Source organism: Dama dama, chromosome 7 (genome assembly GCF_033118175.1).
Source record: "Dama dama isolate Ldn47 chromosome 7, ASM3311817v1, whole genome shotgun sequence".
In the NCBI taxonomy this organism is placed as follows: domain Eukaryota; kingdom Metazoa; phylum Chordata; class Mammalia; order Artiodactyla; family Cervidae; genus Dama; species Dama dama.
This window is the reverse complement of record NC_083687.1, coordinates 38,832,352-38,855,228: the sequence shown is the minus strand read 5'-3', so window position 1 is coordinate 38,855,228 and position 22,877 is coordinate 38,832,352. Positions and strand designations below refer to the sequence as shown.

General features: G+C 41.9%; 1 protein-coding gene across 5 annotated transcripts in view; it reads left to right on the top strand.

Moving 5' to 3' along the window:
- CDKAL1 (CDK5 regulatory subunit associated protein 1 like 1) overlaps nt 1-10,991 on the top strand; it is a 579,065-nt gene extending 568,074 nt beyond the window's left edge. For all 5 annotated transcript variants that reach the window (XM_061147519.1, XM_061147518.1, XM_061147516.1 and 2 more), the window contains one exon: nt 10,410-10,991. In XM_061147519.1, coding sequence (XP_061003502.1) covers nt 10,410-10,601 — 192 coding nt within the window. In that variant the 3' untranslated portion in view covers nt 10,602-10,991. The remainder of the gene's footprint in view (nt 1-10,409) is intronic.
- The last annotated feature ends 11,886 nt before the right edge of the window (nt 10,992-22,877 follow it).

Below are 22,877 nucleotides of genomic sequence, written 5' to 3'. Positions count from 1 at the left end.
TGTAGATCCATGGCTGATTCATGTCAATGTATGACAAAAACCACTACAATATTGTAAAGTAATTAGCCTCCAACTAATAAAAATAAATGAAAAAAAATTAAAAAATTAAAAAAAAAATAAAAGTATAGTTAAATACCTAAAATAAATACTTTGTGATCATGTTTCTAAGTTTCCCCTTTTCATTGTCTTTGAGTGCTGTTTCTTTTCTGCTCTTCTTCAGATGATGTCAGTTCCTCTGAACTGTCAAAAAGCATCCAGGGTGTAGGATAGCGTTACTTGCTACAGGCTTTTTTTAAAAAAATATTCTTGTAGGAGGTGGTTTTCCATGCTCTGTACTGTATAATCTGATAATAAACACAAACAATCTGCCTAATTGGTCTCCCTGTTTTTACCCTCTATAAAAGTCAGATCATGTCTCTCTTTTGCTCAAAACCATCTAGGATTCCATGACCTAACATATGTACCCAACAGAATTAAAAGCAGGCATCCAAATAAATACTTGTTCTGTTTGTATGCCAATTGTATTGTATACCAGTGTTCATAGCAGCATTATTCACTATAATCAAAAGCTGAAAACAATCCAAGTGTCCATCAACAAATAAATGAATTAAACAGAATGTGTTTGATATGTTGATATATATACATGCAGTGGAATTTTGTTCAGCCATAAAAAGAAATGAAGTTCTGATACATGCTACCACAAGGATCAACCTTGAAAACATTATGCTAAATGACCCGTCAGGCACACAAAAAACCAAATATTACATGATTCCACTTATATACAAGATCTAGAATAAGCAGAGCCTCTTTCTGTAGAGCCAGAAAGTAGATTAGAGGTTGTCAGAGGTTGTGGGTACAAGAGTTGTTTCTTAATGGTTGTAGGGTTTCTGTTTGGAGTGATGAAAAAGTTTTAGAGACAGTGGGGATGGTTGTACACCATGGCAATCATAGTTGCCACTGATCTGTACACTTAAAAATGATTCAAATGGTAATTTTTATGTTATATATATATCTCATCACAAATTAAAAAGAAAAAAAGTCTAGGGTTTCCCATGACACTCAGAATGGAAGCCAAAGGCCCTGTAGTGACCTCCAAAGCCTAGTGCCTTGCACACTCTGCTGGTCTCTCCACCTTATTATCATCGACCTCTTCCCCGTCGAACCTGCTGAGCCAGCCCCCAGCTCACGCCGCTCCTTGGATGTGAGCACACCCGGTTTGCTCCGTCCGGAGGGCCTCTCCACTTGATTGTCCCTCCACGTGGAGCATGCTTCTCTTAGATGCCCGTGTGACATGTCTGTCATCTCCTCCATTCAGCTCGCTGCTGAAATAGCAACTATCCACGAGGCTTCCTGAGGAGCCCTCTGTAAAATAGTTACCCCACCTTCCGTCAGACCTAGTACCCACTGTGCTTACTCTGCTTTTCTTGATGGTACACCTTACCATCAGACATAGCAAATATTTACGTGTTTGTCTCTAGCTAATGCAACAGGAGTCCCATCCATGAGGGCTGAGCTGTTCTGCTTTGTTCACGCCTTTGGCCTGAATGTCCGAAATAGTGCCTGCTCACTCGGTGTCTCTTGAATGAATGAATGAATGAATGAATATACTTGTGCTGTTAGGATATCCATTACCTCATTGATTCTAAAACCATATATCCAGCGGCACTGAGGATAATACTTAGGATGACAGAGTTGATTGTGACAGCAGGTAACATCACCCATTTTTTTTGTTGTTCTTATTGTTTAAAACCCAAACATCTGCCAAAACACTCTCATGGTGACCTATTTGGACAAAATCCTTAAGAGTAATTATTTTGAGTTGAATTGATTAAAGATTAACTTTAAGGCACTCAATTGTTATGTTCATCTGCACCCCAGTTTCTCCATGTAAGAAGGAGGATGGTTTCGGTTGTGGTTTAAGAGATTATGGAAAGGACTTAATTGTCAATGAAGCATTTTGACCCAATTCATCCCTTCTTTTTCTTTAACTTTACCACACCTGTGGAGCAGTTTGCTTATTTCCAGCCAATAATTTGGAATAAATGAGTTCTGATTTCTGCTACTGTCATGAACATGGTAATCCCAGGCTTCATAGTTCTAAGCGAGCCTCTTGGAGTGGAGGGGTGTGTGTGTGTGTGTGTGTGTGTGTGTGTGTGTGTGTGTGAGTACACATCTGTGGCTGATATTTAGTAAGCAGAAGAGAGAACTGTACTATTAATTTTGAATCTGACTTTCTACCCTACCCTCCTCCTCATTTTGGTAAGTGTAAGAGGTTGAAAATAAGGAAAGTATAGGTTTATTTGAATGGACATTTGGTGCTAAGATTAAGAAGGTCAAAAAAGATTAAAGCATTCAAATAGAAGCCCACAATGGAGGGTTGAGAAGGCAGCGAGACTGAGTAGTCACCTTCGTTCATCCCTTCTTACTGGAACTCTCTCAGCAGTGCACATTAGGGATGCTCGAGTGAAGACGTGCCTCCCTAAGTTTATATTTTAGGGATTAAATGAAGTTACGATAGAGATAATTTTCTGCTATGAAGATAATTTTGTATTCTAAGCAAACTTTTCAAAATTAGGAGATCTTGAATTTCTTTTCCAATCGTGTACTGCACTGCATAATGTATATTTTAAGACAGTTTCCTTGCATTGATCACATATTTGGTTTCGATAGATTTTCTGTGTAGGCCATATGTTCAGGCTCAGTTAAAAAAACATTCTAAACTCTAATTTATCTTGAGCTATAAGATATCAAACGATTTTTCCTTCCTCCCTGTTAGCTTCCACTTCAAGCTGTAACAGTGCCTCTGGGCCATGAGAAGATTTACACACAAGAAATATTTTGAATTCGTTAAGAGAAGTTCAGAGCTTAAGAGTTGTTTTCAGATCTCTTGAGTAGGATAAAATGCGATCTTACAGGAAATAATTAGGTGATGGGCAGATGCCGAGCTTTGGTTTTTGATATGATTATGTATCTTTCTTTCACTTGGTGCCCCTCAAGTCAGAAGGTCGGGCACCTAACAAGGGGGGGTCACCGAGACCACACAGGGGCACATCAGATCTATTCCTTTGGTGGACGTCAAACCAGAATTATTCAGAGTAGAATCTGAAATGCATTTGATCCTATGGTAGACAGTTTAATAATTTATGTTTGGCCTTATTAGCAAAGCCATGTGTTTACTCGATCACCAAAATAAGATGAAAAAAACTAAGATCATAGTTTTTTAAGTGTGTATGTGGTCCAGTTGAAAACATTTTCCTTGCAGTTTTAATGATCTGATAGCAAGTACACATTTGAGGTGAGGGGGAGGGGAAATGACACATGAAGAATGGCTGATTTAGAATTGCTCACGCCCCAGAGTGGCGCCCAAAGGCTGATAGTACCGTGCTGTCATCTTGTAATTGCAACAGAGGTTTTCCAATGTCAGTTTTCTCCCAGAATAAATAAACAGGTGTAATAGAGTCCCAGTTTCATTTGTTGACCCTCTTACATGATGATGTACCTATAACACGAATGGACTATACGTGTAGCATTCTTTCCGGAGACTGCAAGAGCTAGAAAATGCTCCCATGTTTGGTTTGGAGATAGTGAACCCTCTTAGTGACATGGTATTAATATGCTCCCAATTAGAGAAATGTCTCGAAGAATAGTGGAGAAAGGTACCCTGGCCCCAGTAATCCCGTCTGTCCTGGCATCAGATAATGAGACAGACACAGGGACGAGGTTGTCTGTTCGTCCAGGAAGGGGGACTGGCACATGGAATGCCATCTCTGGGCCCTGGCAGCACCTGCAGGTGGCAGGGGCTGAAGAATTCATTTAGAAGCTGCGCTGCAAGATGGGGAGACAGGTGGCAGCTCTCTTACAGGGATGTCTTTTATTTGCGCAGAACCAGACCAACTGTTCCTCATGAAAACACATTTTGCAACTTGTTCTAATGTGAGCAGATTAGGGACATGTGCGTGTCACCTGTGCAGAGAAAACCCAATGACAGACCATCCACCAGTCACGTTTACTGAGTCTCAGTGTGGCCCAGAGCCGGAAGACAGGTCATGTGAAATCACCGGACCTGAGGCTGGTTTTCCCGGAAAGGCATTCTGTAGGGAAACACAGAATAACACCATTACCTCCCTGTGAAGTGGACAAACTCACTTCGGCAGGAATCTTGATACTGGCGGTTGTTTTAATAATTAAGCAGTGCCTTGATTTTTCTCATTTCTTTGCGTTGCATTATAAGTGCATCTCTGGTGTGTAACTACCAAGCTAGACTTAATACGACTAAAGCCATGCCTCTCCCCTCCTTCCCCATTTACACCTACTCTATAAACTGGGCAAGTACTTCAAGTTGGGAGAAACTCATGTTAACTTCTTCACTGAGTGGTTGGGAGAATTAAAGGAGAGATGGCATGGAGAATAAAAACATGTGCTGGACACTTGGGGAACGTTCCAGAAACACTGCTGCTTCTCCTTAGTGTTTTTACTCAGAGCTTACCTTCTGCCTGTCTTGCTGGATCCTTATGCCTCTGGTTCTACAGCCATGTCTCACTTTATAAATGTTTTTGGTGAAAAGGAGAAGGAAGTTGGAGTTGACTGTGACTTGGTTCCTTCCTTTTTAGTTTCCTTGAAAATAGCACCACAACAATATTAGATATTGGAGGAAAGTGTTATCTGGTTCCTGAAGTTTCTGAACATCAAAATTGTTTTGGTTTCTTGAGTTTTTTTTTTTTTTTTTAGTATATATTCATGGTTCTATTCTAATAGATTTATTACTTTAATAGGATTTGATAAGCTACACCTTTGAAAATTCGTAGAATATGTTTAAGAATTTGGATGTAAGTATGTTTAGAAATTAATCAGTGAAACAGTGAGATTTACAAGGAGGAAAGATCATGTTAATTAAAGTTAACACTTTCTCAATATGTCCTTAATCTACTATGACTAGATAAATACATGAATCTTTTTGACTGAGCAAAGGTCATATCCTGCTTTGTTTCTATCTGTTTTGTAAAGGCACTTCTAAATGGAATTTGACTTCTTAAGAATTATAAATCTGAGCGTTGATGTTTGGTTATAGTAAATAATAAAATTTCTTATATTTGTTATAATATAGCTTGAGAGAAACAAGTGTGTCTTGAATTTCAAGAGTTAATAACTCTGAAAATGTTTAAGAGGTTTATGGAAGGTTCAAGCCTTCTGTTTACTTTCCAGAACTATTGACTATGCCGAGTTTTTCTTCTCTAAAGTCAGTTATGTGCATTATTCTATGCACATGTGTGTGTTTAAACTTTATCTTGCTACTGGTTATTTATCATCACTTCACCTATAAGCACTTTTTTTCAGTACAGCATGGAAATACTATATACATTATTTTCTATCTGTGAATGCTGCTTCTGACTGTGGAAACTTCAATAGTTGTACATTTGCATGTTAGAGGAACTTGGACTTTATGAGAAAGTCCTTATATTTCCTTTATTTCCAAATTACTTTTCCTTCAGTATCCGAGTGGTAATTGACAATTGAAACATACAAAGCTACACTGAAATTGGCTACCAATTACTCTGTCATCTGAGAAACTTTTTTTCAATCATATTTAAAAACATATCATCAGATTCTTTTAATCAAGATCATGAATTGGTACAGAGTGAAGACTTGGAGGCTCAGATGGTAAAGAATCCACCTGCAATGCGGGAGACCTGGGTTTGATCCTGGGGTCAGGAAGATCCCCTGGAGAAGGCAATGGCAACCCATTCCAGTATTCTTGCCTGGAGAATTCCATGGACAGAGAAGCATGACGGGCTACAGTCCATGGGGTCGCAAAGGGTCAGATACGACTGAGCAGAGATAATAACAGAAGCACAGCGTGGTAAAGATAGGCTGCATTTTCTCTCTGCTGCCCTGTTGTCAAGCTCACCTTGATCTCAGAGAGAGTGGCAGGTCAGGGGGCTTCTTGTGGCTGTGGAGGGATGCCACTGCACTTCCATATGCTCCTGTGACGCAGCCTGTCCCTCCAGGACAGGAGAGTGCTGAACATAACAGGGTCAGTTACGTTCAAATGTGTTCAATGTTTGCGTGGGAGAGGAAAAAAACATCGGTGCCTGAGAAAGAATGACTAAGGCAGACCCAGCCCCAGGTAATCTACAATAGTAGTTTAATAGGTGCCATTTCTGTTTTGAGCATAATTTTACAGCAAATGAGTTGGAAGGAGCAGAGGAAAAATTTTTATGAAACTCTTGTTAACAGTCAAAGGGATTTTTTTTTTCAGACTCGGAGCACAAATACTTTACCTATTCTTGTAGCTTTGTGAAGCAGAAGGTGTTACAAAGTGAAAGTCGCTCAGTCGTGTCCAACTCTTTGTGACCCCATGGACTATACAGTCCGTGGAATTCTCCAGGGCCCAGAATACTGGAGTGGGTAGCCATTCCCTTCTCCAGGGGACTTCCCAACCCAGGTTTCCCACATTACAGACGGATTCTCTACCAGCTGAGCCACAAGGGAAGCCCGAGAATACTGGAGTGGGTAGCCTATCCCTTCTCCAGTGGATCTTCATAAAACCAACCAAACAGGTGGCTCAGTGGTAAAGTATCCGGCTACCGGCACAGGGGATATGAGATTTGATCCTTGGATGAGGAAGATCCCCTGGAGAAGGAAATGGCAACTCACCTCCAGTATTCTTGCCTGGAGAATCCCACGGATGGAGGAGCCTGGTGGGCTACAGTCCATGGGGTCACCAAGAGTTGGGCACAACCGAGTGACTAAGCATACACAAATGATTAAAGCTTGGAGACTCACCTAGTCCTGCCCCGGGGCAGCCTGACCCCTGGTGCAACACCAGTGATCACCGAGTGGCAGCTTCTGGAATTGCGGACACAGAACCAAGGTCCAGCATTCAGAGCTGAGGGTTGGGATAGATCTTCCCTGAAGCTAGTAGAGCTTAAGACTCAGGACCTCACACTTTGAGGGGCCTGCTCCAAGTGTCTGTACGTAATTTTGAATTGATTTTTTTTGAGAGAAAGCTTCAGGCCCCACGGTGTCTGGATCTGTGAACCCCCTGGGGTTATCTGCCAGGTGTGAGCCAGGCTGCGTGTGTATATGCACAGATGCCTCCACATTTTTCTGGGGAACAGTCTGTAGTCCTCACTGACTTCTCAAAACCATCTGCGACTTAAAAAGGTCAAAGGACACAGGCCTAGGAGAATTTAATCAGCCTCTTAGTTCTGGTCTTGTAAAGCTAAGCTTAGAAAGTGATGCTTTAATTGCTAGAGGCAACAACTCATGACTCATGTACAGTTATGCCCATTGATCACCAGAGACATGGCTGAGCCTGTTTTTGACCAGCTAGATCTCATCTGCAATACATCCTCATATCCGTCCATCCATCCATCCATCCATCCATTTCTGAGCCCTTGCTGCATGCTTGCTCTGTGTCTGCAGCTGTGGAGGTTCCAAGAGCCCAGTGATGAACTAGGCGACCTCCCTGCTTTTGAGGAACTTGCAGAGCTTCTGTCATTTCAGCTGCAGAAGTACACGTTCTTTCCCAAGGCTGCCATTATCCATATGAGTGCTGTCCTCGAGACCTTGGGGCTATTTCAAACCAATCAGAAATGAAAGCTTGTCATCATATTCCCAGCTCCAGAATACCACACAGAACACCCATCTTAGAGGAGAGTGATTTCCAGAGTGTGTCAAGGTGCAGGTGTCTCTGCGGAGGGGACAGTATCCCATCTGACCAGCTCTGAGCCTCCTTGTCTGGGCCCCCTGGCACAGGGACAACAGGGGGGTCAACCCAGGTCCCCAGGGAGCCCAGAAGGAAATGATGGTGTGACTGCCATTGGAATTGAGAGATTTATCCGTGTGATCAAAAGCTGTATTAATTTTGCAATTAGTCTCCTGCAGTCAAAGCAAGAAAATTCTTCCATATCTTTCACATGGAAATCTTTGCTGGTAGAAATTGGGTTGTGAAAGTTCTTTTCATTCCCCCTTCCTATTCTCCGTCCCTCCATCACCCGCTCGGCTGAGCTCAAGTACTGTTGATTCTACGTCAGAAGCCTGTTGTTCCCTCCTTTCCATGCCTCCCGCCATCATCCTAACCGGTCCTCATCCCCCTCCACCCCATCTCCCGCCACACCTTGCCCTGGATTCCCGACCCGCGTTCTCTGCGCTCCCCTCACCCCACCCTGCTTTCCTGCCAGAGTCGCCTCTGTGAAGCACAGTGGCAGCGCTTCTGCTATGCACAGCGCGGCTGCCTTTCCCCGCAGAGGCCGAAGCCGTCACCAGCGGATTGTTTGAAAGCGTGGAAAGAAAGAATAAGCGAAGCGAAGTGGCTCTTCAGAGACCTTTGGTGCGTCCGTAGATTACTTGTTCTTCCACGGTCGTGCCCCTGGGTCGCCCCCTCCTCCCCATCCCTGGTTCATTCCTTCCACCCAGTATTCTCCTTCCCCCAACCCCACCTCCGTCTCTCAAAATGTTTTTTAGGTTTCAGCAGGGGAGGCACTGGTTCTAAGGCCCGGGCATCAGGTGGAATCTTACATCATGGAATCAGAACTACACTTTGAAACCCTAGAACCACCCTGAGAGTGGCCAGGGGACCGCGTCCTCCCCACACCTGCAGAGATGCCTCAGGGAACAGACACCACCTCAAAATTCTGCCAGGTATCCTGGCTCCTTGTGCCCCCCGCCAAGCTGGGTTTCCCAGTCTTTCCATGTGTGGTACCCAGAGGGTCACCCAGAGGGTTATATGGCACCCCAGGGTCAAGGGAAGGGCTGCGTGCGGGGTGGATCCCTCTGGCCACCCAGACCCCTTCAGGTGCCCCCAGGGGTCAGAAGCAGCCCTCCTACAACCGGGGTGTTTGCTGAATAGAATTGCTTCCTTGGTTTTTCCTTTGTCGTTGTTCTTTGCCTGAGTGGATACAGTCATATCCCGCAAAGTTAAGTTCCTTTGTGATGCAACTCCACATCGGTTCTGCCCTTCAGGAATTCTGCCTTGATTCTCCATAAACACTCTTTGTCTCTCCCACATAGTTTGAGTATAACCTGGAAATTTATGAACTTGGTCTGACCCTTAAAGGAAAGGAACCCTCGCTTATACCTGACTTGGCCCACCTGACTGTGGTGGGTGTTTGAATGCGTCTGTGGTTAAGGAGTAAGTGATAGCTGCTTCTTACATCAAAATAGAATGCTTCTGCAGTGCAAGGGAGGCCATCAACAAAAGGAAAAGGCCTCCAACCGAACGCGAGGAAATACTTGCACACTGTGTATTTGATACCTGATGGGGGGGTTGATACCCCAAACATAGAAGGAACTCATGTAGCTCAATACCAAAACAGAAAAGTGAATTTAAAAATGGGCAGAGGATCTGAATACTGTAGACAGTTTATCAAAGAAGACATACAGATGGCCAACAGGTGCGTGCAAAGATGCTCTTCAGCACTAGTCATCAGGGAAATGTAAATTAAAAGCACAATGAGATATCACCTCATACCTGTTAGAATGGCTATTATCAAAAGAGATGAGAACTAACAAATGCCAGTGAGCACATGGAGAAACAGGCACCCTCGTGCACTGTGGGTGGAAATGTAGACTGGTGCAGTCACTCTGAAAAGCAGTATGGAGTTTCCTCAACAAATTAAAAATAGGACTGTGGTTTGATCCAGCAATTCTACTTGGAGTGTTAGCCCAAAGGAAACAAAAACACTAACTCAGAAAGATACCTGCATTCCCATGTCCATTGCAGTGTTTTTTACAGTAGCCAAGACATGGGCATGGAAGCAACCCAAATGTCCATCAGTGGATGAATGGACAAGGAAGATGTGGCCTATATATGCAATGGAATATTACTCAGGTATAAAAAAGAAGGAAGTCTTGGCATTCACAACAGCACGAATGAACCTTGAGGGCATTGTACTAAGTGAAATGTGTCAGAGAAAGACATGGAATCTAAAATAACAAAACCGATTGTATAGATGCAGAGAACCAATCAGTGGTTGTCAGAGACAGGGGCGTTGGCAGGTGGGAGACATGGGTGAAGAGAGTCAAAAGATACAAACTTACAGTTAGAAATACATCCCTGGGAAGTAAGTACAGCATGTTAACTATAGTTAACAATTCTGCATTGTATATTTGGAAGTTCTAGAGAATAGATCTTTAAAAGCTCTCATTACTAGGGAAGAATTTTGTAACTGTGCTGTAACAAGATCGACTGTGATGCTCATTTCAGTGTATACAGATATTGAATCCTTATGTTGTACAACTGAAACTGATACAATGTTATATGTCAATTATATCACAATAAAAAATTAGCTCCTTCTAGGGATCTTTTGCTGAAATGATATAATATCAGTGCTTTTTTTTCTTTCTTTTTTTTTTTTTTTTTTTGGTCTTTAAAACCTTAGCTTTCCTTTATGTTTCTCTCTCCATAGGAATTCAGAAATAGGCTTGGGAACCACCTGAATTCAGTATCCCACACCTCAGCTGCAACCCAACGAGACTCGGCCAGTTCCCGAATGGTGCTACGATTGCAAAGCCTGCACCGGGACTTTGCACTGAAGATGTCTGTGGGCCTGGCTCTGCTTGCTCTTCTTTTTGCGCTTTTAGTCAAGGTCTATAATTAAAACACAACCAGCTGAAGCATCTGTGAAGAAGAATAAATTTCTATTTCAAACCTTCAAAGAAAAGGAGAGCAACCACATCAGTTTTCAAAGGGCAATGATTTATACTGGCCTCACTAATGGCTCTTCAGCCACAGTCTTTAATGAGGTTTCCCTGTCTCACATTGAGTTGGACCCATTGGTTATTTGACCTAAAATCTAATAACAGCTGCCATAGCATATCTTTTCAATTAAGCGCCCTTGGGTTTATTTTTAGGAAAAAGAAAATGCAAGTGGTTGCATTTTCTTTAAATCACCAGTCTTCAAGTCAGAACCTGTTTGTATGGTGGGTCTGGTTACCTCTTCCTCATGCAGGAAGAATTTTCCATTTTCAATAAACATTTTAAAATCTTATCTTTCTCTTTATGCATTGTTTAGGGCCCCATATTACAAAGCTTTTATTTTCCACAACAGATGTGTTACGGAAAAGTTTATATGGAAACCTGTGTTTGGAACTTCAATCCTTTCGGAATGAACAGGAAGAGCCTGCCAATTAAAGAATCGTGACAACATTTTGAAAAATCTGAGGAATCACCCCCTTCTTTAATAACCCACAAACTTTCAAAAACTGGATTTGTCTAAAACAAGCTCTGCCTCTTTTCTGGCATTTTTTTTTTTTAATCTATTTACATCAACTGTTTATTTCTACCTAATGTCATTGGTGTTCACTAAATGAAGTGATTTCTGTCACAATAAAAGCAGTTGGTGTGATGAACAAGTCTCACGACTATCAGAGTTGAAATAATTTATTTGGATTGTACAGTCACAGGAACATCAGGTATCCTGTGGTTACAGGACAGTTTTCATTTTAAATCTCCACCCTCTTCAGTTTGTGGTTTTATCCCAAAATGTTTTAGCCTCTTTTATGTCTTTAAGGAATCTAAGTTCAAATTATGTCATCAGTCATTGAGTTAAAAAAAAAAAAAATCAAAGACTTCAGTACATACCTCCCAAACCTGGTATGTGGTTCTAAGAAGAGATCACATTTAAAATGCAAGGATCTGCTCTTGACCCTCTGGGAGCCCTGCAGTGACTCAGCCACTTATGATCATCCTGTTCCATCAGCAGGAAGAGGGGAAAGTGTTAGCCGAGTATCGGAGGGAGCCTGCTGGGTGCTTCCTTTTTGATACGTGCAGTCATTTCTTTATTAATAAACAGTGGGTTCCAGCATAGTAGTGATTTAATGAAAACCTTGCAGACGTGGAAATACCATCGAAAGCCTAGAGTCACACTATACAGGGCAGAAGAAAAGCGTCACCTCTGACACTGGAGACAGCAGGCTGCCCGTGCACCTTCCCAGTCACTAGCTCTGACCCCCAAAAGCTTACAGTCCTTATTTCTAACATCATAGGTTGGTCTGCATGTTCATGAGTGTCATGTAAATGGAATCACATGGCGTGTGCTGTCTTGTGTGTCTGCCTTCTTTTGCTCAGCATTTGCACGTGAGACACATCCAGCTGGTTGTGTGTGGCAGTTGTTCATTCACTTTCCTTGCTGAATACAATTCCATTGTATGAATATACCCCATTGTAATTATCCATCCTACTTTTGAGTTGTTTCTGATTTTGTGGCTGTTGGAATGATGATGCTGTGAACGTATGCTTGGGTCCACATAGATATGCATTTGTGTAAACTTACACCAAGAAGTGGTGTTGCATTTGTGCACACCATCAAACGGTGCTTTGCAAGGGTCGTACCAATCTCCATTCCCGTCAGCGGTCACTGAGAATTCTGTATGTGTCCACTTGTTGACGTGTACCTTTCCATTCTCCCCACTGTTTCTGCACCTTTGACTTTCTTCAGCTGATCTCGTCTCTGTTGTCTCTCATCCTGCCTAGCCCTGTTTTCATCATAATGACAATACTGATAATCATTAACCATCTAGCCTTTAAAAGCATCAGACAAAATGATGTGGACTTTACCAGTGTTCCTCCTGAAAACACAGCCCTGAGATAGGTATTGTTATTCTCATTTTGCTGAGGGAAAACAAAAGCTAAAGCCCACGAGATTAAGTAACTTGCAAGGGACACAGAACCACGAAGTTGTAGAGGCAGAACCAGAACTCAGCTTGACTCCAAAGCCTATATGCTCCTGGGCTGGATACTCTTCCTACTCCCTTGACTCCATCTTCCATGTGAACTTGACCTGAGCCGGTAGCTGTGTATCTAGGATTGACCCTGTGGATGCCTGGGTTCTGTGGGAGCCCAGCCTTGCCCTCTGTGTTGTCCTGCTCCAAGAATGTGTGTGGTACTTGATGCACTTTTAAAAGATGTATCATGCAAGTTTATTTTCTCTCCCTTCGTCCCTCCCTCTCCCTCTCTCTCTTTCTTTCTGTCTTGCCTGATGCACCAAGTGTGAGACTGTCAATAAGATAATGTAAAAATTCTTTGGTGAAAACTTTGCTTTGTTGCTGGGGAAATGTGTCTAAACATCAGATTTCCATATGTCGTTCAGTCAAAACATAGGCTTTTCCATTGATTTCACTCCAGGTTGCATATTTCAGTGTAAAATATAAGATGTCATGGAGAAAGAATTAGAGTTACAAATGAAGCTTCAAGAGGCTTTAGCATTATAAAACAAGCATAGGAAAAAAATGTAGGAAGGGAGAACGGTAGAGAAGGGAAGAAAGGAGGGAGAGAAGGAAGAAAAAAGAAGGGAGGTAAATGATTTTCTTAAGGCTCGCCTGACCCTAGGCATCCCAAGGTGCTGCAGTGAGAACTATGGGATATTTTAAATTTTTGAAGGAAACAGAGTGAATCTGTCAGATACCATGTAGAATAATAGCTCAAAATAGTTTACAGTTCCGACATGAAAGTGCACATTTTTTGATGTTACCATGGGCTCCCCGGGTGGCTCAATAGTAAAGAAGCCACCTGCCTAGCAGAAGATGCTGATTTGATCCCTGGATCAGGAAGATCCCCTAGAGAAGAAAATGACAACCCACTCCAGTATTCTTGCCTGGGAAAATCCCATGGACAGAGGAGCCTGGTGGGCTACAGTACATGAGGTCATAAAGAATTGGACATGACTTAGCGACTAAAGAACAACAACAAAAATATCTTTCTAAGACTAGGTTTTAGGTGGTTGCTGTGAGAAAAAGCAGGTATGAAGTGAAAAATCAATCTTTAACAAGAAATGAATGTGATTTTATTTCAAACTTTGAGAAGTTGAGCAGTGCCCAATAGATGCAGATAATTATAATTTTAGAATGAAATAAAGATATCTTTATTTCAATCTACATGTATTTTTTTTAAATACTTTTTGTAATATATTAAGATGGAAGTACTTATTAAGTTGTTAGTCCCTACCTACTTAATGAAAGAAAATGGGTAGCTGTTTCTTTTGGCCTAGGAGTACCTTGAATTAAGAAAGCTTGGGCACCTCTGTTCTACGATGCGGCCTAATCTATAGCATCCATGCCAAATTTATATTTAATCTGGTGTCCTAATCACTTCTCAAAGTGCTGTTAAAAGCTAAGTCATCAATAGCACATGTTTAATAAACTTACACTTGCTTTACCATTAAGCTTGGTCCCTGGGTCGGGAAGATCCCCTGGAGAAGGAAATGGCAACTCACTCCAGTACTCTTGCCTGGAAAATCCCATGGACAGAGGAGCCTGGAAGGCTACAGTCGATGGGGTCGCTAAGAGTCGGACATGACTGAGCGACTTTACTTATTTTACTTTGGTTTCTGCAGTGTTGAAACTGTAGAATTTGAGTTAAGGAACCATGAAGGAGTTAAGGGCCTGGATCCACTGGATTCAGATCTCACTTGTCTCCAGTACAAATCTGAGGAAGACAGTATAGGGAAAGAGCATGAGATTTTTGACATCAACCAAAGTTTGGTTTACATTTGCAGCCAGACCACTTCTTCTTTCTGAGCCTCATCTGTCAAATAGGAACAAAACTCCATTGCAGGGTCTTCGAAAGATGAAATGAGGTCACATTTATCAAGTAGCATGTCCTTGGGACACATCCTTTCTTCCCCTTCATGATTCCTTTAGCAGTTTAAACATGAAAATCGATTTTATAAATAAGGGTAGGTGTTTTAAATTTTTATATTAACACATGGCCAAAAGAATTATATGTGGAATAAAAAGATCTCTGCCTCAAGGGACTTACAGTCTAATTTTAACAAATGCAGCAGAGGAAGAAAAATTCAAAGAAAATAGGTTGCAGCTGTATTTGAGGAGATCAAATTAATGAATGCTACACAGATTTGGGTGGCCAATCTAAGATCAAGAAGCAGATTTTTCCATGGCCAAAGATGAAAAGAGCAAAGAGATTAATAGGGAGGTCTAGAAGTCATGCCCTCCTCCACCCTACCTTGGGGATAAAAGGAAATGCAGACACTATTATTCTTCATTAGTTTTCTGTCAATTATTTCATACCAGTACTGTTTCCTAGAGCTCTATAGCCAAAATATCCCAGCTGCAGCAGTTGAAGCAAAGTTTCTTTTGGTTTCTTATGGTCCTCTTAATTTTTGGGCATCTGAATACACTTATAAGTACTGATGAGGCAAGTGCCTAGAAAAATTGTGGAGGGAAAAAAACCCCAAAAATCTTGGATCAAGGTAAAGGAAAGCTGGGAGTTCAGAAAAGCCTGAAGAACCAGGAAGTTTAATTCTTGGGTTTATCTAATCTGATTTTAATATGTCTAGTTAATCATAATAACTATAGAGTTATCCCAGACCATCCAATTCTGAGGACAAGCTTTTACCTTTGATTTTTAACTCCCAGTTTCTATAAAGAGCAATATAACACATGTGTTTTTTAAACAGACCTCAAGATTTTCAAATGAATAATAAAGCAAGTTGTGTTCTTATGACTTGATATGCTCTAACCCAGCCTTTGTGACCTGAAGCACACCATTCACATTATGTATACATAAGTAATGAAGTAATGAATCTAATTACACACTGCAGCTTACTTTTAAATTGCTATCTCCCTCAAAATGTCACTTTGGAATTACTCTGATGATCAATCCTGAAAGTAGTTCCTCATGCTATCTTGTGAATCTTTGCCCTTGCAATAGGAATTCATATATTTTTCACTCTTGCAGGTGTAATTTATTTTGAAATAACCAGAAGTAATTTAAACAGTGAAGCAAAAGACTGAACTAAATGTATTGGTTGGGGTTCCTGGGAAAATTGTTTTGTGGGCTTTGGCTCTCTTGAGAAAATACCTTGCAGGAGGAATTGTTTTCTTTAAGCACTAGAGCTTCATCCCTGACTAGCATAGACGAAGAAAAGTCTAGGAGCACATGGCTTCACAGGTGAGTTCTACCAAATATCTAAAGATAATTGACATCAATTCTTAATCTCTTACCCAAAAAAACGGAAGAGGAAGGAACACTTCCTAACTCATTCTATGAGGCCAGAATTACCCTAATATTACAGCCAGATAGACACTAAAAGAAAATTGCAAATTAAAATCCCCCCATGAATTCTGAAAGAGATGGGAATACCAGACCACCTGACCTGCCTCTTGAGAAACCTACATGCAGGTCAGGAAGCAACAGTTAGAACTGGACATGGAGCAACAGACTGGTTCCAAATAGCAAAAGGAGTACGTCAAGACTGTATATTGTCGCCCTGCTTATTTAATTTATATGCAGAGTACATCATGAGAAACGCTGGGCTGGAGGAAGCACAAGCTGGAATCAAGATTGCCGGGAGAAATATCAATAACCTCAGGTATGCAGATAACACTACCCTCATGGCTGAAAATGAAGAGGAACTAAAAAGCCTCTTGATGAAACTGAAAGAGGAGAATGAAAAAGTTGGTTTGAAGCTCAACATTCAGAAAACTAAGATCATGGCATCTGGTCCCATCACTTCATGGGAAATAGATGGGGAAACAGTGGCTGACTTTATTTTGGGGGGCTCCAACATCACTGCAGATGGTGATTGCAGCCATGAAATTAAAAGACACTTATTCCTTGGAAGGAAAGTTATGACCAACCTAGATAGCATATTAAAAAGCAGAGACATTACTTTGCCAACAAAGGTCCGTCTAGTCAAGGCTATGGTTTTTCCAGTGGTCATGTATGGATTTGAGAGTTGGACTATAAAGAAAGCTGAGCACCAAAGAATTGATGCTTTTGAACTGTGGTGTTGGAGAAGACTCTTGAGTGTCCCTTGGACTACAAGGAGATCCAACCAGTCCATCCTAAAGGAGATCAGTCCTGGGTGTTCATTGGAAGGACTGATGCTGAAGCTGAAACTCCAGTACTTGGCCTTCTCATGCAAAGAGTTGACTCATTGGAAAAGACCCTGATGCTGGGAGGGATTGGGGGCAGGAGGAGAAGGGGATGACAGAGAATGAAATGGCTGGATGGCATCACAGACTCAATGGACATGAGTTTGAGTAAACTCCCGGAGTTGGTGATGGACAGGGAGGCCTGGCATGCTGCGATTCATGGGGTCACAAAGAGTCAGACACAACCGAGTGACTGAACTGAACTGATGAATATAGAGGCCAAAATACTCAGCAAAGTATGAGCAAATTAACTTCAATGACATATCAAAAGGATTGTTTACCATGACCAAGTGGGACTTATTCCAAGAATACAAGTTGAATATAAAGCCAATCAATGTAAGGTTAATCAGTGTAACATCACATTAATTTTAAAAAACCGGGGGTTGGGGGGGGGGGGGTTGGTTCCTGTGATCATCTCCCCTGATCCAGCAAAGACATTTGACAAAATCCAACACCCTTTCATGACAAAAACTTCTTAGAAAACTAAGAATATGGGGGAAATTCCTCAATATGATATTTATGAAATATCCATGTAGTGATGAAAGACCAAAAGTTTTCCCCTAAGATAAGGGACAAGACAAGAACGCCTACTTTCACAGGTGCTATTCGACACCGTGTTAGTAATCCTAATCAGAACTGTTAGCTAAGGAAAAGGAAGAAAAGGAAGAGGAAAACCATATTTGCTGATGACATGATGATGCTATGTATAGAGAATTCCGAAGAATCCACAAGAAATTTATTAGAGCTAATAAACAAATTCAGCCAAATTGTAGATGACAAGATCAACACAAAAATCAGTTGTTTCTGCACAACAGCAGTGAACAATCTAAAGAGAAATTCAGAAAGCAATTCCATTTATGACAGCATTTAAAAGAAGTAAATACTGAGGAATAAATCTCACAGAGGAGGTAAAAATTTGTGTGCTGAAAACTACCAAACATTGCTGAAAGACATTTTTACATATCAAAATGAAGAATATCCACTGTTCATGGATAGTAAGACTTAACATTGTTTAAATGTCATTGCTACCTAAAGTAAGCTACAGATTCAATACATTCACGTTTGAAACAGCCTTTTTTTTTTTTTTTTGCAGAAGTGGAAGGTAACCTTTCTTCTACTTTCTGTCTCTGTGAGTTTATCTACTCTACACTTATGAATGGTTACAATGATCAATAGTATGTTATACATATTTTACCAAAATAAAAACGTCATTGTAGTCTACAAATGTATGTATGGTGAGTTTGAGAAACAGTGTAGCTAGAGTGAAAGGTATATGAGAGAAGTGCCTGGAAATTACACTAAAAAGAAGCTCAGGTGGTGGAAAGTTTTTATCCCATTCTAAAGAATTTAGGCTATTTGATAGTCAAAGAAGAGCCACTGTAGGACTCTAAATGGGCTTCTAAGCTCTGAAGAGATTCCTGATTGGAAAGATTAGCAGTCTGGAAGGTGGCCTGTTCTCCTGTTGATGATCGGGTCAATGGGTTCCCCTTACCTCACCCTATTCTGCCACTTTTGAAAACATGCATCACTTTTCAGGGACCACAAAGCAAGACTTAGGGAAGGTTAAATCTCTGTCCTTGGGTTTAAGTTTTTTATCTTCTGCCAAGCTTCAAATTTGTCCATTTTCAAGAGAACCATTTGCCAAGCCTCACTTAGCCAGTGGGTGATAGTTCTTATCGTTGCTCTTCCTGACACTGGTATTGCTGATATGGGGCTTTATTTTACAGTTGGTGCTGTAACACGTAACTAGAGCTGGTTGTGTGGATCCCATCAGTATTTCAATTAAGAGAGTGCCTCAGTAAGAGTCCAGCTCCTGTCTTCGTAGTTCAGCGTGTTTGATCCTTAATCTTTGCTTTGGCACCCCTACACCGAGGAGCTTCTGGGGACCTAGCAACCCTCTGCTCCTCCAGCACCTGCTACTTACTCTGCTTATCTGCAGCGATTCCAATCAGTGACTCCAGCTTTCTGGTCTTGATCTCCTGTATCTCAAATTCTCTTACTACACCTGTTCAGTTAAGAATTCACATGCTTTGTTCTCAACACATGGATGAGAATCCTTAACCAAAAAGCCACCTGGGATAACTATCGCAGGCTGTGACCTTAGACAGCAGATGCTCCTGGGTTTTTTGTTTCTCTGTTTTTGGAGGTTTCGGTCAGTGTGATTTCTGCAGCCTTACCTGGTGTCATTTGAGATACAAGGGAAGGGTTTTTGTTGCCACAGAAGCTTCATGGTCCACTACCCTCCACTCTGAACTCCACAGAAAAACTCCAGATTTTTGATTATTGGCCCATGGAAGTGGTAACACTTGTCATGTCCTCAGAACAAGGAGAAACTAGGCTACAAGTTGGTCTCAACTCCATGTTTTGGGCCTGAGGAAGGAAACTTGACTGTAGCACTTTCTCTCACCTGGGAATCAATGGAGAATAGTCAATGCCGTGTCTTATTTGGTTCCATACCTGATAATAAAATTGGAAGTTACACAGAAAATTAACCAGCAGATGGAACTTGTAGAGTCTGGGTCCCCTCAAGAGAAAGTAAAGGAGCTTTAAAATTCAGTTTTAAATGTATTATATGAAGAGGTGTTCGGGATGGGTTGAGTTTTGTGTCATTGAAAAGGTCTGCTCTAGCTGTTGCCCTTGACCGTTTTTCACCTTTCCTGTTTTTATGTCTTTTTTGGTCTCTGATTTTCCAGTAGGTTTTCTTCTTATACATTTCTTTCACATGTAAGATCTCTAACCCTATTCAGGCAGGATAAGATTCGCAAGCCTCCAATTAAGATCCATCTTCTCCTTTTCCCCTTTTAACACAACATCCTCCAAGATTTTTGAGGTTAGAGAGGTTGAAAGTTCCAAAGCAGTTTGACAAAAAGCACAAGTTGGTTGGATCCCAGTCTGAAAAAAATTAATCTTATCAAACCAGCTTGCCTTGGGCAGTCAGAATTATACCAACTACAAGAACATTCACTAACTAAAAATGTCGTATTTCAGGTTGAAGAAAATTTTTAATGCCTTTGGACACACAAATGGAAAGGAGAGTGGGGTTTGGGGGGAGCAATTTAACACCAGCTTTCCCTCACGCTGTGTGGCAGAGTCAAGCTGTCTATCTGAGGAGCTGCAGTAACTCCAATTAATATTTGAAGCAAAACTCGTAGCAGCCCAACACTGAAGTCACCCCTTATACCTGAAGTGTAAACCCCTGGAAGGTCACCAGCGGCTGCCTTCTGGTAATCAGTCCCAAACAGCGTCTGTTTCTTTGCAGCGTGTCAGGGAGTTTAAGCTTTCCTCCAGTCATATTGGAAATTTGAATAAGTTACGCAGAAACTTTCTAATTGCTTGATAAAAGCCTGGGATTTGCCGCACGTCTTTCTGCTTCACCCATGATTTGGGCTTGCAGGAAAAGTAGGGGTGGTGAACCCTGCAGGTCAGCCTGGAATTAAAATAAGAGGGGCCCATGGAAACCATAGAGTTGAACCCCCTGACCTTATAGATGGCAAAACTGAGCTTAGGAGGAGTTTGGTGACTTGTCTTAGATCCATCCCTCTAGTCTGGAGCATTTCTGAACAGGAAATCCAAGTATTCTCTTTGGTGTTGAGATGCTTTGGGACTTACCTGTGTCCAGACAATGGGTCTCTTGAGGTCCCCCCTCATGGCTAAGAGAATGCTATGCAACCCGATTCCAGCTGGGGCCAGAGATGTCCCCTGCACCTGTCTCCATCCCCTCAGTTCTTATTCCCAACCCCAGAAGAGGCAGTGGGGGGCCCTGGGCTGAATCAACCCAGACTGACTTATCTCTCCACTGGAATGGGCTTATAAAAAGCTGAGTTATAAGAAGAAACTTGAGTGGAGTTATAAAATGTATATTCCTCAAGCTCGAGTGTATTTCCTCCCTGCCATTTTTAGTTTTAGAAATGATGCTTAAGGATTGGTTGGATTGGCACAAGAATCAAGGCAAATGGAAGCTTAGCCAGAATACCTCTGATGCACGTAGCAGTAATAGTAAAAGTAAAGAACAGCATCGTCATTGTAGCTATCATTTACATAGGCAATTTCCCCAGCACTTTGAATACATTAGGTTATTTAATCCCCGTAGTCACTCCAAGCAATTATTCTAGATGAGGAAACTGAGGCACAGAGGTGTGACTTGCCCAAGGTCGTTAGCAGGTAAACGGCAGAGCCAAGATGACAGCCCAGGCAACCTGGTACTGCAGCCTGTTCTCAACCAGTTTACTGCTCTGAAGTAGAGGGTGGGCAGGGCACCCACAGATGCACTGAGACCATGAACATAGGAGGTGCTCGCAGTAACTTGAGGGCACTGGGAGGAACAGGATCCCTTCTGGATGCAGGTTGAAGACTTTCTGAAGGAGAAGGACAGCTTGGCAGTTGTTTGGTGCTGGGGGCCGGGCACTGTGCTTGGCACTGGAATTGCAAAAAGTGAACGGGACAGATGCCATGCCTACCTTTGGGAAGCTGGGGGGCAATTGCAATCCAGCTGCTGAAGGTAGAAAATACAGGGAATCATCAGAGCACAGGAGGGACATCTAAACATGGACTGGGGAGGTCCTCAAAGGCTTCCTAAGGAACGCTAAGGGACTTCCCTGGTGATCCAGTGGTGAAGACCTGTGCTTCCAATGCAGGGGACACAGGTTTGATCCCTGGTTGGGGAATTAAGATCCCACATGCTGCATGGCCCAAAAATTAAAATTAAAAAAAAAAAAAATACTAAGTACAATGAAAGGGCAGATGTCATGAGATCAGGGGGCAAGCAGAGTATAAACCAGGTTGCTAAACAATGAGGGGATTTAGCCAGGCAGAGAGGTTGGGATAGAGTTTGGGAGAGACTAAAGGCAAGGGCCAGCAGAGAGTAGGGCAGCAGGACCTTTCCCAGAAGGTATCCCTGCTGATGGACCTTCTAAGGGCAAGTTTCCTATAATCGGACGAGTGAAATGTCATGCCTAAAATTTACCCTAAAAATGATCAAATGAGGAAAAGTAAAGCCCATATATGAATTGTTTCTACCATCTAGAACAAAAAAAGCCACAGATTGTAGCTATTTACCTAAGCAATTTTATTTAGCCCCTTCTCTTTTCTTTCTGACCCTCTGTAGAAAAAAAAATTAATTCTGGAACCACTTAGTACTCGTCAGAACCCCCCCATCTTCAGAAGGTGGCAGATGACAAGTCTTTTCCTTTGCTGATAATTTTCTCTATCTCTCAGTGTTTCATAATCAGATGTGGTAGTTCTAAATTCCCTTTATTCCAAACATAGGCAGGAAGCAATTTCTCAGACAGTTTAACTTTGATAGCAGGTAATTTTAATCCATTGCAAACATCAACCTGACGTGGACTTGCTATCTTCATTATTTTAATTACTCTTTTGGGCCACTTCCCCCATGCACCACCACCCCCGCCCCCAGCTCCTTCCTGGAAGAAGTGAATAGAAATTGGCAGCTTTAATCTTATCATGCCAAAGAAGAGATAGTTTTTTGCTTAATAATGATATCATTTAGCTGCATACCTTAAGTAATGAAATTTGTTTGTGAAACTCTTTATCTTAACCCCCCCCCCCCAAAAGAGAAGAACTTACTCTTTTTGATGGGAGGTCAGTCCCCTCTGTCACACTGCTGTCCATGCTGTTCTGAGCAGCTGACAGTTTCTGTTAATTTACTTTCACTCCCCAGTCCAACTTCCCATATGGAAAACTGGAGTGATTTTTGAATAACAGCAAGTAATATGTGATGTGGCAGCAACTGGCAACTCTGACATTGAGCTCGGCTGTGGCCATTACCCAGGATTCCTCACTTCTCCTTGAGAAGCAATTACAATTTCACAGGCTGGAATTAAAATTCCCTGTGGTCTGCAATAGAGCAACTGACACTGTCAAAGTGATTTCAGGCTGCTGATCTCTTGCTGGGGTATGAGTGCAAAAAAAGAGTTCCTCCTCATGGAAACAGAGGTCTGACAGCTTTAAAACTCGGACTCTTT